At 53.2% G+C, this 16,531-nt stretch overlaps 1 protein-coding gene across 1 annotated transcript in view; it reads left to right on the top strand.

Moving 5' to 3' along the window:
• PLXNA4 (plexin A4) overlaps positions 1–16,531 on the top strand; it is a 285,370-nt gene that overhangs the window by 75,842 nt on the left and 192,997 nt on the right. The window contains exon 3 of the mRNA XM_006016338.3: positions 8,108–8,208. Within this exon, the coding sequence (XP_006016400.1) occupies positions 8,108–8,208 (101 nt within the window). The remainder of the gene's footprint in view (positions 1–8,107; positions 8,209–16,531) is intronic.

The raw sequence follows: 16,531 nt of genomic DNA, 5'->3' as shown, positions 1-16,531 counted from the left end.
GCAGAGCGACCAGGGGAGAAGGTGAAACAAGGTGGCCTGGAGAGTAGCCATCATCATTAGCAATCGCCATCCAGCTTTCTGTGGGTGATTTAGCTTTTCACGACTTTGACAGTAGCCCTCAAGTGAAGCTGGACTTGAAGAAAAAAACATTTCTGTGACATAAATTCCATTACAAGCCCCAATTAAATCTATATATAGTCTTTATAGAGCCTGGATAACAATCTGTCCCTCACTCAGCAGGCATGCCTCAGTAAGCACACAGGAACTGGCTCTCATTAAGATCGGGCTCCCTCTGCTTTAATTGTGACACAAGGCTCTCCATTTTGAAGGCTTTTGAGCACAAACATTTAGCCAAAGCTCATTTGTTTTACAATTTGCAGCCTCCAATTATTTGCAACACTTGACTGCTGGGACAATGTGGGCATGAAGAATCGGTAAACAAGTCTGGGGATTTGGAGTGAGGCGTAGAGCTCGGAGGAGGCCAAGGGGAACGCAAGTCGGGGGCAGCACGTATCGCAAGTTGGCCAAAGTTAGGTGCTTGCAAGACGAATAAGCAGGCTTGTATTTACTGGACTTGGGTAAAACCTCTCTGAGCGCTCCCTGCCAAGAGCTGTGCGGCAGCTCAGGAGCCTCCAAAGGGAATGCACCACCTCCATTGGGGTTCACACAATGTTTTGGGTCCTACTTGGGAGAGGAAGATGACGTCAAAGAAGATTTGATGTTATGATGTCAAAGAAGATGAAGTTATGACGTCAGTTATGACGTCAAAGAAGATTTGATGTTATGATGTCAAAGAAGATGAAGTTATGACGTCAGTTATGACAGCAAAGAAGATTTGATATTATGATGTCAAAGAAGATGAAGTTATGACGTCAGTTATGACAGCAAAGAAGATTTGATGTTATGATGTCAAAGAAGATGAAGTTATGATGTCAGTTATGATGTCAAAGAAGATTTCTGACGGAGGCTGATGGATAGAGGCAGACCTTGCCCTGCCTTGGACTTTCCAGATGCAGGGCAACAGACTGGCATATGTCTGACTTGTTTAACAGGCTTTGATCCTGCTAGGGGAGGACCGAGTGGATCTTGCTGGGTCGCAGAGGGAGGTAGTTCATCACCTCGCTGGATACAAGGGTGCTGGAAGGAGCTCTCTGGAGAAGAGAAGATGGAGAGTGTGGGCTGAGCAGTCATGAGTGAGGATCCCTGGATGCAGCCATCACTTGGAGAGAATGAATCTTCATTATCTTAATGGTCGTTCCCTTGTTAATAAAGCCAGAACCTGAGACAAGAATGAGTTGGGACTCTGCATAGCACAGGGACTGTATTTGCAGAGGAGAGAGGGAAAGACACCTACTCAGGCTAAATGTGTGTTGTTTAATGTCACCCATACGATCTCCTGAAGTTGTGGAGCAGTGTGCTAAGTAATGCTGCATGCTCGATCTCCTTGGCATGGCTAGTGCTCAAAGAGATCAGGTTCAGTGCTACGGCTGCAGATGACAGTGGTGTGAGCAGGATGGAAAGACATATAGAGCATTTGGGGTTTCTTCCCAGAGAGATGCAAATCAGAGTAGCCATAGCAAGAGCCTGGAGAGGTCCTCAAGCTTAAAGATCTGGATCCAGCTTGGAGTCAGGACCAAGAGGTTGCACGGCCACCATTTCAGTCCATGCTGGCCTTTCAGCCTGTGATAGAGGTGCTTGCCGAGGGAAGTGAGAGGAGGAACACTCTGGAAATGGGAGGGCAAGGAGATGACACTGAGAACACGTAGGGGACCTGACAGCTCACACCAGTACCCACAGGTGTCTCAGGATACTGGTCACTTCCAAGTGCTCCTATCGCCAGTAGCATGAGCTACTGGGGCAGGTGCTCAGTAAAGGGGCACCAGAATAGAGAGAGGCTCCAGTTGCATGGAGCAGAGCAGGGCCGTTCCCCCACCCCATGGCACACACCACTGCTGGGAGGGGAGGTGTCACCACAAAAGCCAGGTTCGCCCTTCCCTGGCCCTCCAGCCACCACTGAACAAAGGGCTTTGCATCGGTGCTTGGCACATCAACCTGTGGCAACATCTCAACTCCCAGGAGCATCTCCCACTCCAAGCTCCCCTCTGCTTCCCTTCTGGTGCAAACCCTGTTGGGTGCAACCCTGCTGCCCCAGGTGCAAACTCGACCACTTACACTTCTGCCTTTAGCCATCAGTCCTCTTTATCCTTGTCCCATAAGATGTGTGTGTAGGAGCATCACTGATCGCACCCTGGTGAGCCTGCCTGCAGGGGTAGGGAGCAGGGCTGGGGATGCCAGAGGAGGAGAGCGAGGCAGTGATGGCAGAGTGCTCCTTGCAAGCGAACCTAGGACTGGGACAGGTACCCTACCCTGCCACACGCAGCCATATTGACCCCAAGCTTAATTATGTTGTCATTTGTCCTCAGTGGCCACCGCTGCTTCCAATTAACTCTTCTTAATTAAAGCCTGAAGATCTCAACATCCTGAGCGGATGAGGAGGGAGTCACCGGGAAGGAGCAGAGCATGGAGAGGAGACCGTTGCAGGAGGGTAGTGGCTGCAGGGAGGGCCGTGCAGGGAGGCTGCAATGAGCAGTCTAAGTCCGAATGACTGAGACACGAATTTAGGGCCAAGGGCTGGGTTTCTGCAGGTTGGCTGGGGCACAGGACTGCATGGGAATCACTTGTTGATGGTCCAGGCTAGACTAGCATCTGAGATCTCCCGAGGTCCCTTGCTCCGGATCTTACATCCTCACTGGCTTTGCTAAGAGCACCAACCCAGTGGCCCTCTATAGTCTTTTAGGTGGTTTTTGTCTCGCCCTATTTAATAAACCGCATTATCGTGAATGCGCTGTTCAGGGCTTTGAAATGAAATCAGCCTTGCTTTTAATCTTGCTGCAGCTTTTCAGGAGCTGGCTGAGCCTCGAAAGATAGGAGCAGCATTCACAGAACCCACCCAGCTTGACAGTCACTGTTTAGTGTTTTGGAAATGTATCTTTTGACTGTTGGGTAGGAAATTGGCTACTTAAGATGCCTTTTTGTGCATTCAAATTAACTTAGTCCATCAGCCTGAATAAATCCCACTGCTGTATTAACATCCAATTATAACAGCTGAGATTGAGCAATAATTCACATTTGGGCCAGAATGCCGGCAGTTTAGCGGGGTGGAGGGTGGGGAGAGGGCAATGATGTATATTGACAAAAGTAAAAAATGTGAAGCCAGAGAATGATGACTAAATGCCTCAGAGGAGGCTTTGTGAATGCCTGATGCCGCAGGTGGAAGCCAGATTTCTAACAGGATTAGCCGCCGTTGTGTCTCAGATCTGAGACCACAATTATTTTGTTTTAAATGACTTGGTGCAGCTCGCTTATACTCAGGATGGGGCTGGGAGCCAAGCCGACCGACCGAGCCGAGGTCTGGAAGGGAGGCTGGGAGCTGGACAGAGAGGAATGGCAAGTTTGCAGGTAAGGTGCTTGAGTCTGACCCAGCAGCAGTGCCGGACCGCTGATTTGGAGGAATTTAAGTTGAAAGGAGAGTGCTGAGAACTGGGAGACCTCGAAAAATGTCTCTTGGGGCAATAAGGAGTCATGGTCTTCCTGAAACAAAGCCTGCTCTGCAGCAAGGGCTAGCTTCACCTCCTGGTCCTTTCACTGGGGTGATGGACAAATGTGCCCATCCCATGCAGCACTGGCCAGGGGACCCGGCTTCGCTTCCCACCTGAGCTGTGGATGGGCAGGACAGCTCCACCTCGCAGCATCTGTGGCAGGACGGCCTAGAGCCACGGACCCCAAGGGCGTTTATACATGTGCTCGGAGAGTGGGTGGGCGCTTTAATGAACGTGGCCTGGAGCGTCTTGTTGAACAAACTTTAGATAAAGCACCCCCACTGCCATTTTGAAGTGCAGGGACACTGATACACGGGATGTGGGAGTAATTGCCACGCTCCAGCAGACTCGATTAATTGAGTCTGTCCCAACATGCTGTAATCACAGCAGGTCAAAGCTGCCTCTCTGCTCCTGTATAGGCACCCCAAGAGCCTGCCCCAGGACTTCCAGATCCAGTGAGTATGGAGGTAGGGCGGCCCTAGAGCTGCGGTGGACTGCCTAGCAAGGGTGCCCTGGAGCTGGGATCCCAGAAATGCTGGGATTTCAGCAGCCCCAGTAATCGAGGCAGGGTCTCTGGGAGCCCTGCTCTTTGTTTCACTACAAGTTTGGTGGGGCCAAGATATTCCAAGTGAAACACTTGAGTTCACTTATTATTATTATTTTTAATGAAGAAACTCCATTTCACTGAAATATTTTGAGCCAGCTTTACTTAGGGCCTGGCCTTGCCATCCACTTGCTGCACAGCTAAAATGGGAAGAGCATTACCATGCACCAGCTGTGTGCACACTCCTGTTCAGTGGTAAGTGTGAACTAGCTTGCTGCTGTAACCTCCCCCTCTTTCCCCATGGAGCAGCAGCCAAATGGGAAAGCCCTGCCCTATTTTCCTCCCTGGTTAATTGTTTGTGCCTATAGAGACCTGGGTTCAATTCTCAGCTCTGCTATAGGCTTTTGGGTGACCTCGGTCAGGTCACTTAGCCTCTGCCTCAGTTCTCCAGCTGCAAAATGGGGATAACAACACGCCCTTTATCTGTCTCATCTATCTGGCTTGCAACCTCTCTACTTGCACTGTAGGACCGTGATGCTGATCCGGTCTTCCAGCAGATTAATATACGTGGCTCATAATATCTCCCAAGTCCTTAGGCAGAATGTGTCCCAAATGCTCCATCCAGCTGTTATCCTGATAAAAGGTCGGTCCTTGTTAGGTTGGGAAGGGACTCCAAGCTTGACAGTCCTGGCATTGGTGCCAAGTGGGTGGAAGGAATAATCAAAAGCGGGTTTATAGCAGAGGTAGCAGAGTAGTGCCCGGCCCCTCCGCTGTTATTAGCACTGACAAGACACCGCACTCGTGGGGCCAGGGGACTTTTCTTTTTCCCATATTTTGGGGGCAGCATGAAAGGCTGATTGCTCCCGGAGGGCACAGGCATTTCTCCAAACTTCCAACTTGCAAAGCTGAGCCGAGTTAATTGCAGATTAGGTTCTGCGGGGGGAAAAAAAAGGAGCTGTGATGTGTCTCCTTTGCTGGATGTGCTTTTCTGCTAAGCTGACGACCCCTAGGTGGCTTTCCTTTCACTCAGCGCTCCCTTCTTTTCTGTAGTCTCTTCCTTTATTAATTAGAAGGTCTGACACTACAGCTCAAGACATTTACCAGCGTGACACAGTTTTAATTAATCTCACGATAAAGCGACTTGGGGTGAACTCATAAAGGGCCCAATACACCAGCAGTAACCTGCTCCAGTGTGAATGGCTATACTGGAGTGCCACGCGACGTGGAGCGGGGTTAGGCACGAGTTTATGCTGGGTCTTTGTGTGTGGTGGTGGCAATGACACAAAGCACAATGTAGTAGCACGTGCCTATGTGCCCTAGACGCAGGGAATGGGTGCCATGAGGCCCAAGGCTAGATGTCTGCTATAATCACGGTCCTAAGGCCTGCCACATAATATAATGGGTGCTTGAAAGGTGCCCTAATGCCACGGTGCCAGGCAATCATGTACAAACCTGTACCGGACTGTGCATTTCGGTTTAATTTTTCATCACAATGTGCCAGCGAGCCCAACTCTGAGCAAGTATCCCTGTGGCCGGCATAATCAGACTCCTGCTGTGGTTTAATGGGGTGTTGCAGTTGTCCCAAATCTCCCTTTTCATGTGAACCCCATGATATTATCACCCGCACTTCACCGCTCAGACTCATTTTGTAATGGGAAGTGAACTCAGACCCTTGGTAAAGTCTGGGTCTGCTCAGCTCCCCAACTACAGGCGAAAAGCAGGTCAAGACCCCAGCGAGCATTGGGGTGCTTTGCATCTGGAGCTGAACTTTATCTGGGGCTCTAAATCTAACTTGTGGAGGAAGATCAAATGCACAGCAGGTTGCTTTGAGGTTTGCATTCTTAGTCACTGAATAATTTACTCCTTTAACTGGATTACAACACAGAGACGCCAAACCCGGTGGTTTTAACAGAAACGGTAAAGCCACTGACAGCGGGCCAAGCACGTGCAAACTGGATGCCCACCTGGAAGATGCCCCTTAGCCAAACACAAAGTGCTGAGCTGAATGCAGGCCTGGGAGGATAACGTTTCGGGAGACGGGAGGTCTGCCCAGATGCTGTAATGGTTTCTTGCCTGACACGGCATCAGCGGGCCAGTGACAATCCCTACCCTATCCAGGACTGCATAAAACAACCTGTGAACATTTTAACAAGTTTGCCTAACTCTCTCTCTAGCATTTTCCCATTTTCTATGTTTCCTCGGCCCCGTGACCTGTGCACACAAGATTTCTGTGGCTGGTCCTGCAGAGCCAAGCTATGAGAGGTTTTATCAAATCAACTTTCCCAGCCATTTTGACACTTGCCGGTTGTTTAAGAAGTCCCAGTGGCAACAGCTGGATTCGTTGGGTGCTTTGCCAGAGGCAATGCTGAAGGAGATAAATAAAACATACCCCAGCTCTGTCTAAGGCAGCGAAGGGGCCTCCTGGAAGGCCTGTGAAATATGGATTTGCAACCTTTTCCACAGACTCTGTTCTGGGTTTTGGGTCCCCTAAATGGGGAAAAAAGCAGGCTGCGATCGAACACAAAGGGTTTCCGCAAGTGCTTCTGTAGTCTAGGATTTTGTTTGTGATGTTGTGGACGAAATAGCCTATTCTTGTTCCCTTTCAAAGCACCACCAGCATGAATCTCAGTCTGTCGTCTCATGGTTCAAGCCCACTCGAATGCTATATCCTTTTTAAAAAGTGTCCGAGAGTTTCAGGTGTATTCTCTTGTAATCTGTCATGAGGAGCTGTTCTGCAGTTTATTGTTGGCAGCTCTCAGTGGTGTTTCATCAGGATAATACCGTACTATATCATCCGAAGGAATAAACTCGCCCGGCTGACATGCTGGGGCGAAAGCCCTGGCGATTGATTGTGTATTACAGATCCACTCCGTAGCTCTGTTGGTGGGAGAGGCTCTTTCACTGGGTCCGGATTGTAAGTTTGGTTTTAAAAAGGCAAGGGCTTGCATCATCTAAATGGGATAGAAATGCTCTGGGTTCTTCCTGCAGGATGTCAGTCGAGGAGTTACATGAGAGCAGTGCATGGCAGTGCTGCGTGTAGGCTGGGTGGGGTGGATGCTCCATGAAATACAACCCAAGCTCACTCGGTGCACTTGATGCTCGGGTGCACTTGCTGCTAAAAGCATCTTGCCTATGCTGATGATGTTGGTTAAAAAATCCCATTACATGAGGATGAGCCTCTATCTGCTGAGCGAATGAAGCATGGCCGATAGTCTTGGAGGTTGTAGCGAACGCTCAAATAGCCTCACCATGAGAGGGGTCAATGTACTCCTGTCCCTTGCGAGGGTCACCTGGGCGCCACGCTGTGCTAGGACAGGACTGGAAAGTGAAGCTTTCCCCCACAAACTGGAGGGGCAGAGAGGCCTTGAGACAGCTCTTAGATCTAATGGAGCGTGGTCCAGGGTTTGCAGGGAGGGGGGATGCTGCAAACGGTTCCTGAAAGTGCAACCAGGATGTAAGACTGGTGGGTACATCGCTCCCCTTAGAGCTCAGTTTTGCTATTCAGGTTGTCAGCTAACCCTAAGTGGCATGTGGAGGGGGAGCTGACCCGCTGGCATGGGGCTTTACCCAGGTTTTGCAGTGCAAAGAGCCCATGTGCGGTGCTGCCTTGACAGGGCTCGGTGCAGGAAGCAATCGGGTAGGGTGTGCGGGCAACAGGAGCTGCTGGCCTGTCTGTCCCCCACTGTTAGAGCGATCGGGACTGAGAGAGACTGAGCCCTCCCCGCTTCCCCAGGGTCACGGCAGGCTGCAATGTGGGTCAGTAGAGCTGCAAGCAGCATTTTTTTCAGCAGCGCTGCCTCTGCACCTCGCCCGGGGAAGCCTGCTGAGATTCCCCGGCAGGATGCCAGCCTGCCAACGGAGATGGCTGCTGCGAGGAGTGCGAATGGGTTCGTGGCCCCCCGGCGCGGAAGGGGACCACTGAGCCGCCAGAAAGACTGACGCCTTCTCCCCCTTCCTCCCACAGCTGACCCGGGTGCCCGTGGAGTCCTGCGGCCAGTACAAGACCTGCAGCGAGTGCCTGGGCTCAGGGGACCCGCACTGCGGATGGTGCGTGCTCCACAACACGTGAGTACAGCCCAACCCGGCCCCCTCCGCCCCCCACGCACTTTTCTCACCCTCCGCAGAGCTGTAAATGGATGGGGCTGCCTCAGGCCTGTCACTCGGCGGCAGGCAGAGCAGCTCGGCCGCGGCCCCTGGGACCCTCCGTGCACGTTCCCTGCATTGAAGCATTCAGGCTCGGCCGCGGCCCCTGGGACCCTCCGTGCATGTTCCCTGCATTGAAGCGTGCATCTACCCTTGAGTTACGACCAGGGAGGAAAAGGAGCAGGGATGCAGGTCTGCTTGGGAACGCAGCTCCTCTGGAGCCTGGGCCAGCTGCCGAGGGGATGGCTCCATTTGCTTTACAGCAGTCCCCCTTCATTCGGGTTTCTTTAGGGTGCCAAACGCACCCCCTTTGCCAGGAGGGCAGGAAGCTGGACCCGGTGGAGAGCTATCACCCAAGCACACCTGACAGCTGGGGGGACCAGGCATCCCGCTTTGACCCACACAGGTTGATTTCCATGGCAGAGATTCAGAGTTTCGTAGTTATTAGGGGCTGGAAGGGACCTTACAGATCACTGGGTCCAGCCCCCCTGCACGTGGGTGAGGGTGCGATGGGCCATTTGGCTGGGTTGGGCTTCTGGCTCAACAACTGCCTGGCATTGCATTTGTGAGGAGGACCTGCCTCGTTCCTGCTTAGGGTGGTGTTAACCCTGGAACCTAGTGATCACCGTTTTACCATCGACGTGGCTGTTTCAGTGCTGATTGCTTCGAGCTGGAACTGGGGGGCCACTTCCCTCATGCACATCATTTCCCTCCTGCGTGGGTCCCGGTATCACCGCTCAAGGGGGAGTTTGCTCGCGGAGGAGGCAGCCCTGGCTGAGCCACACTTCCTTTGACAATGAGTGCAGAGGACCTCAATGTAGATGGCCCGGACCCTCTGGAGCCTGTTTGTTGCTTGAACATGAGTCTTCCCTTGAGCACCTTAACCCTGGCCACCTCTACCTGAGATAACCCTCTTCCCAAGCCAGGGGTCTGGGTGAGCTCCAGGGTGGGGGAAGGCTTGATTGCTATTAAGCTGTGAGTCCCAGAGTCCTTTCACATGCAAAATCCCCTCTGTAGAGCAGCTGTGGCCTAGAAACACATCAGACCCTTCTGCTATATAGCTCAGCAGAGTGCTTTGCTGCCAGTGATGTCCTCACACATGGTCTGAGCCTTGGGTGCCAGTTAGCAGTACAGGATGCCCATTATTCAGAGGTGGTCTTCTGTTGTAAAGGCCAATGGTTTCACTCCTCGTTCCTCAAGAGGCCACTTAAGCTGTGCCAGTCCCTGATAGAGCCCACCAGTGTCATTTCTTACGGTGGTCATCAGGAGTCACTGGGGAGTAGAGGGGAATGAGCAGGAAGCCCATTGCACAAAGGGTTTGACCTTCATGCAAACCCTTTTCATGGGTGCCACCCTGAGCCCATGTGAACCCCCTGTCCCCTTGCAAAGGTACCAAAGTTTGGCTTGATTTGAGATCGCAAGCATCTGTGTCTCGGATGCTGCCATCTCTCGAGCCCTGGGCTCACTCAATGTGGTCTGGGTAAGCCGAGCCTGAGCTCTGGGTGTGTAATCGCTAACCCGGGGCTGCCAAGCAGATGGCATCCAAGCCCCTGCTAGTCCCCAGTGGCATGGAAAAGGTGAAACCACAGTCATTATGTAACACAGCTTCAGTATGTTCTCCCTCTCCATCTTCTTATGCTGTGCCCTGCACTGTGGTGTCTGGGTGCTCCTCCAGGAAGGAGGAGCAGCATGTCTTGCAGGCCAGGAGGGTTGCAATGGCAGTAAGAGGCCAGCTTGGCTGGTTTCTAGGGACCCGACCTCTTCTATATCAAGCACCCCTGTGGATTATCCTCATTGATTTGTTTATGTAGCAACATTCACCGATCGCATAGCGCTTCACATAACATGGCACTACCGAATGCAGGCCCAGGACAGCTCACGGGGCTGACATGATCTGAGTTCCCAGCTCCAAGCTGGCCTGTCCCAGTCACTAATGAGTGTCGTTACCTTCCCACGGACCTGCTGGCCATTACGTGAACTCACTTAGCAAGGAGTTTCCTGCATCACAACACATGCTCATGCCATGGTCCCTGTGGTGGGTGCCATAGATTGGCTGCAGTTCATTTGCAGCGCTCCAGGCCAATGCGTGTTGTGTGGGGTGAGGACAGGGGAAGCCCAGAAGGCTGCTGGTAACCTCGAACCCTTTATTTGGTAAAGATTTGGTAAAGAGACGATGCTTGGACTGCCAGAGCTCTGCAAAACCTCCATCTTTGGGATCTGGCCCCATGTGAGTGCCGATTACATGCAGCTCATTCTGCAGGCACGAAATATAACAGATCCTCCTTGGTACCCCAGCTTTCAGGGGTCCCTTCAGGGCCATTCGGGGCATGTTAGCGTGACTCAGTTGCCCTCACCTTTGACAACCCTCTATCCCAAGGGCTGAACTCATTGCCTCAAGGTGTAACGCATGAACCTCGACAGCTCTAGGTCAGGGCTGCTTCCTTCTGCAGGGAGCAGGAGCAGGCTGTTATCATGCATGGAGAAGTACCTGACTGCTGGGGGCCAGGCTCCCCGCTCTGACCCACACAGTGCCATGCACTGGTTTGGCGATGAGGAGGAGGATGTGAGAAGCTCCCTACCTTAGCATGGCTTTGCACAAACACCACAAACAGCAATGTGTGGACATCACAAATACCTGATCTAACAGGCAAGAGCCAAGCACTGCAGCCTCTGGACAGAGATGGCAAGGGGCACAACACAGTCCAGCACTGAAAGGCATCTCAGATGTCTTTCAGCTGATCGCTGGAAGTGGAAAGGGTCTAAGAGGAAGGTACAGCAAGGGAGCGATGGATGCAAAAGGGTGCCAGAGCTGAAAGCCACACACCTTTAGGTCTCCAGGGTGAGGGAGCAGCAGGAGGTCCCAGGACACAGACCCAGGTTTGCTATGAACATGGGGCTGAGATCTCATTTCTCTGTCTGGGGGAAGCATTTAAACCCAGGAACTGAAGAAGAAGGCGTGATGACCGCTTGGTCAGTGGGATGATCTGGATTCCAGGTGCATAGACCAGCCCGTGACATTCCCCTGTGATTGAACCAGAGCCGCAGCAGATATTTCATCTTGCACTGCTGCCGCAGCCTCCCAGGGTCAGCGGCAGGAGCAAGCAATCAGTGCACCTGGTGATAAATCCCCCGAGGGAGGGGCAGGGGCGGGGACCACGCCAGATTGCACTGCAGTGTGCGGACAGGGAGCTGAGCAAACTGCTGGCCGGGGAGGAGGCCAACTAGCTTGGAGAGAGGAGGCATCCAGTGTGCAAGCTTTTCCCCAAGTACGCTCCTCCTCCCGACAGCAATGAGATGCCAGGGCTACTGCGTCCTATTCCCCGCACCACCATTAACTCTGTGCGTGCCCTGGGCCGCGTCATATAACCCCTGGCTCCTCATCTGTAAAATAGGGAGATCTGTTATTTATGTGCCGTACAGCAGGGTCAGCGGGTTAATTTGCTGTGGGTTTTGAAGTGCTTGGGGGAGCTCAGAAAGGAAAACTTTCTCCCCCCTCCCCTCCAAGCGCCTCGTCTTTGTCCTGCTTCCCCTGGCTGGGCTCGGTCTGGGCTGCCTCCTGCGTACCCCTGCGTCTGCCCTCTTGCCAGGAGGAGTTACTCCTCCGGGGTGAGAGGAACCATACTGGAAAGTCCTCGACATCGCTCCTCTACGGGGTCAGGAATGATGTTCACATACCTCGGGGCAGCATCATTCACCCTCATTGGCTCTATACCTTGGACCACTGCAGTCAATCTGGCCTCAGCTCGATGTGTTATCACCATCCTCCCACCCAAGGGAAACCTGTCGCAACACCCGCTCATCACCACACACGTCACACACTCACGTCATTCTTCCCTCTCATAATTCAGCCATTATAAAACCAGCTGAACACCCATCCTCTTGGAGGGGCTGAGATCCCCATTTCACAGATAGGAATACTGAGGCACGGGGAAGGGAAATGAGCTGGAAGTCCACGGTCCGATCCTGGAGGACCGGAGCCCACCTCCCAGCCCTGTCCAAGGGTCACCGGAGGCAGAGGCTGGCCAGTCAAGCACACAGCTCCTCTTCCTTGAGCGCCCTGCCATGCACGAGCATCAGCATCCAATGGTCCCACTGCAGGTCTCAGGCACGATATTCCTAAGGGTCCCCTGGGGTCTGGAGGCGGCTTGCGACCCAGCTTTGCTCGGCCGTACCAGGTTCCCTGTGCAGGGGCAGGGAGCCAGGGCCAGGGATTGATTTCCAGGCCTCTCCCATCCTACCCTTACAGGGGGAAATCTGACTCTGTGGTGCAGGAGAGGGAAAGCGACAGATGCAAAAGAGAAAGAAAGAAAGAAGAGGGCATTGATTGGCTTTTCCATGGCCAGGAGAGCGACCAAAGAAGCGCTGGTCACCGGAGCTGCTCCCTGCTGTATCTGCAGCCCTCATCTCTTCCCCCTCCTGGCTGGAGCTCAGCTTCCCTCCTGGGCTGCATTCAGGCCTCTTTAGGCGGTGATGAATCATTTAACTGGTGTAAATTGAAAATGTGGTGCTTGGCTGCTGCTCCGGTCTCCAGGGGAGAGCGAGGGCTGAGGTGGAAGGGGAGAGGCACCGGGCAGAGCAGGGAAGAGCTGGCACATAGAGACCGAGAGTCTGAGCCAGCGAGTAGCAGGCGGGATTTGGCTGGGGACAAGGTCACAGCAATGTCGCTGAGCTGGAGCCTGGTGATGAGGTGGGAGAGGAGGAAGGAAGGCTTTGCTCTGCTTCTCCACTTGCTCCTGGTAGATCTGTCCCCAAACCAATGCCACCAGGGCCCTGGCCAGGGGTGACTTCCAGTCCACTTGCCCCAGGTGGCTGCCTCGCCCCCTCTACACCTTGCCTCCTCTGCCACTGGGCTTCCTCCAGGGCCCAAATGAAGCCACAGAGAGGCTGAAAAAAGAGGGGAGGAGAGGAGTGAGATGGCAAAAGGCCCATTCTTGTCTAATTGTTTCTTCAGGTGAGCAGCAAGCAGGTATTCAGTTTGGGCAAAGACTGTATTACGGAGCGGGGAGCCCTGTCCCCATCCCAGCAGGGTACGGGGGGAGCAGCCATGCAGGCTTGTGTCCCTGTACCTGCCTATCACCTCTGCACACATTGAGAGCCAAACCACCCCAGAACGACATCCAGAAGCAAAGGTAGCCATGAGACGTGTGCGTGCACCCGGTGCACAGGCTCATACAGTTCCCTCCCTGCGTGCATGAGACCACACTCATGCAATCACAGACATGCACAGAAATCACTCCTGTGCACACGCAGGGACACATACATACTCATCAATACACATGGTACTTCACCTCTCTGTCTCGTGCACACACACAACAGTGGGTCAGGAGGGGCTGTGTTTCCCCCAGGGTGGAGCCACGGCAGACCGTGCACTGCTGAATGAGGCTATGCTATCTGCCTCCGCCTCGGTCCTGCCACAGTCCCAGCCACCAGATAGGGCTCCCTGTCACACTCACCAGTCTCAACACTGCCACTTGCAATGCAGAGAGAGCATGAAATCATACTCTCTTTGCCCGTGCATTCATCTCCTGCAAATGCACACATATTTGAGCAGTGGCCTGTGTTGAGTGCCGTCGGGTGTTATCAGTGTGGTCGTTGCTATTGTGCTCGTCGGCTGCATTGTTGCATTGTTCATGTCGATGTGTTGTTAGTACCGAAGTCTCAGAAACTGTGGTGCTGTCAAAAATTGCAGCCAGGAGATCTGCACGCCAATCTTGTCTTCAAGAATGACTGCAGGTTTGGTTCGGTGGGAAAGATTCAGCCAGATTTATTGTCTACAAGCACAGCCCTGACACATTTTGGCCTAACAGGCACTTCAGACCAGGAGTTAAGGCCCTTGTACCTGCGACAAGGTAGTCAGCACAAGACCACGCAGGCTCTTTTAGGCCACTACAGAGTTCCCTTGATTTCCAATTTTCCTGTTATACAACGATTAAAACAAATTACCTATTGCACTCCATCTGTATCTTGAATATCTCAAACTGCCTTGTACTATGGGCTTGTGTCACATCCTGACCTGAGTGTTCCTGTTCCAGCCTTATCAACCTGGTACTGGATTATCCTGCCCCTTGCACCGCCATCTCCCCCTCCCATCTTTGGGTAGGAATGCACATCTGGCACATGTGCCTCGTTCTGCTCATGTGAGGAGGTCATGCATTAGGCAGGTTTTCTGGCCAGGCCCACTCTGGCCAGTGCTTTGTGTGGGCATAGATTGATTCATGGGTGGGTATAGATCGATTCATGTTCCAGCGAGGCTGACGCTGAGCCCCTCCGGGTGCCACTGTCCTTGAGTGGGCACACTAGCCCCATGCAGAAAGAGTGGCATGCCCTGAGCAGCGGGGACATCCCTGGCAGCCCAGAAGAGACAGGGCTTGCTTGCAAGGACTGCTCCTTCACTGCTGGATCCAGGCAGGGCTGTGTGCTGTGTCCAGCACATTACTAGCTCCCTAACTACTTACCGCCTTGTGCCACTGCCACATATGGTCCCTCTTGGAGGCTGAACAGTTCCCGCAGGGTCTGCTGATTACAGCCCCGGAGGGGGCACAGCCTGCAGGCCGTGAATGGGTTAAAGGGGAGACGGCTGCAGATTTACCCTTCCTTTGCCATGGGGCCTGACCTTGCTCTGTCTCAGCTCGTTGGCCCTTGGATGGAGCCAGCCAGGAGATTAATTTCCTGTCCAGCACGAAAGCCGAGACATGTTTCTTGAATTTTTGCCACCCGATAATCTCAGCTGAAATATCCCATCATGGTAGCTTCAACATAGTTCACTGAGATGCCGCCCCGTCTTGTTTTCAGCCATCTGGGGGGAGATTAACTCAGATTTCCTGGCAAAAAGTCAAGTTGTGCTGAAGGGTGTTTTGGTTGGCAAAGCCTCAGTCCCCTGCCTAGGACCCCATGCCGGGCTCAAGGGAGGGCCAGGCTGCAGACGGCCTCTCCCAGGCTCAGCTAGCCAGGCCTGACCAGTGATTAGTTGGGAGGCCACTGTGTATGTGGCATCCGTGGTACGTGGCAGCACCCAAGGACTGCATGACAGGGCTTTGCTGTTCTAGCAAAGGATGCACAGGGGAGTCCTGGGCAAGGCAGGCATCAGGTCCAGTCTTTCACCGGAGACATTTACCCTTGGTGTCCTGGTATCAGCCCCTTCTTCTGCCCTGTGATCGCAAGACGTGTCCCTGGACAGCTGTCCTGATGGGAAGGAAAATGCCACTTACACCACTAGCCTTGCATGGAGGTTTTGGTGCGGGAGGAGGAAGGAGTCTTAGCTTTCTTCCTTCCACAGACTAATGCCCAGACAAAGGGGGTGGAAAAAAAAGGCCATGTCTCCTCTTTGCAGTAACACGATGCCACTCAGCAGTCCCAGGCCTATCGATCGACCCTGACTTTAACTTTCTTGGTCAAAGTCTTGGGAATGGCTAACGAGCAGCTCAGGTAACCCAAGCCCTCTACAGAGGCAGCGATAAGATCAGGCACGAGCTCTTTTAAAGGTCTTTCTCTCACTTGACTTTTCATCTGATGAAAGGATGCTGCTCTCCTTTGGGCTGAGGTTATCTCTCCCTCTCTCCTAACTTCTTTAATTGCTCTGCAATGGAGAAAGGCAATCTCCGGCTCTGCTCAGGATGGAGGTCAGGGAAGGGGCAGGAGCAGGAGGAGGTAATGTTTGTGTGGGGAGGTCAAAGCAGCACTTGATGGGCTGAGAGGGAGGACCAGCACCTCAGGCCCTAGGCTATTCCCATGCCAAATCAGGGCACTGCCCAGAGGCTGTAATAGTGTAGCCCGCGGTGGGTAGCATGGGCAGCCTCTGTGTGTGGCATGTAGCAGACTGGGGAGGGAGCAGGCAGCACAGCAACACACAGGGAGCAGAAAGCAGAGCAGCAGATCAGGCAGGTGAAGGGTCAGAGTGACACTCAGGGAGGGTGCATAGCTTACCTTGCAGCATGCCTGCTGTAAAGATGGGCCTCCTTTAGCACAGTGCTTCTTGCAACCAACTTGAGCCTGATCCTGGGAGGTACTGCAGGAAGTCAGGGCCCCCAGTTCATCCCAGTGGCTGCAAACTGGATGGTGTATCAGACTGGTAATGATTTGCACTTGCTTCACGCTGGGGTGAGCTGTGCGAGGGGCAGAGCCAAGACAACGAAGCAGTGTCTGACATAGGTAGGCCTTCCTGTGGTCTCCTACCCCTTCATCAGCCGAAGGGGACAGCCCCAGTCTGTCTGCACAGAGCCCGGAGAACTTCCCAGAGGAGATGTGA

Source organism: Alligator sinensis, unplaced genomic scaffold (genome assembly GCF_000455745.1).
Source record: "Alligator sinensis unplaced genomic scaffold, ASM45574v1 scaffold268_1, whole genome shotgun sequence".
In the NCBI taxonomy this organism is placed as follows: Eukaryota; Metazoa; Chordata; order Crocodylia; family Alligatoridae; genus Alligator; species Alligator sinensis.
Note: the sequence above shows the minus strand (reverse complement) of the source record. Positions and strands in the feature narration are given on the sequence as shown.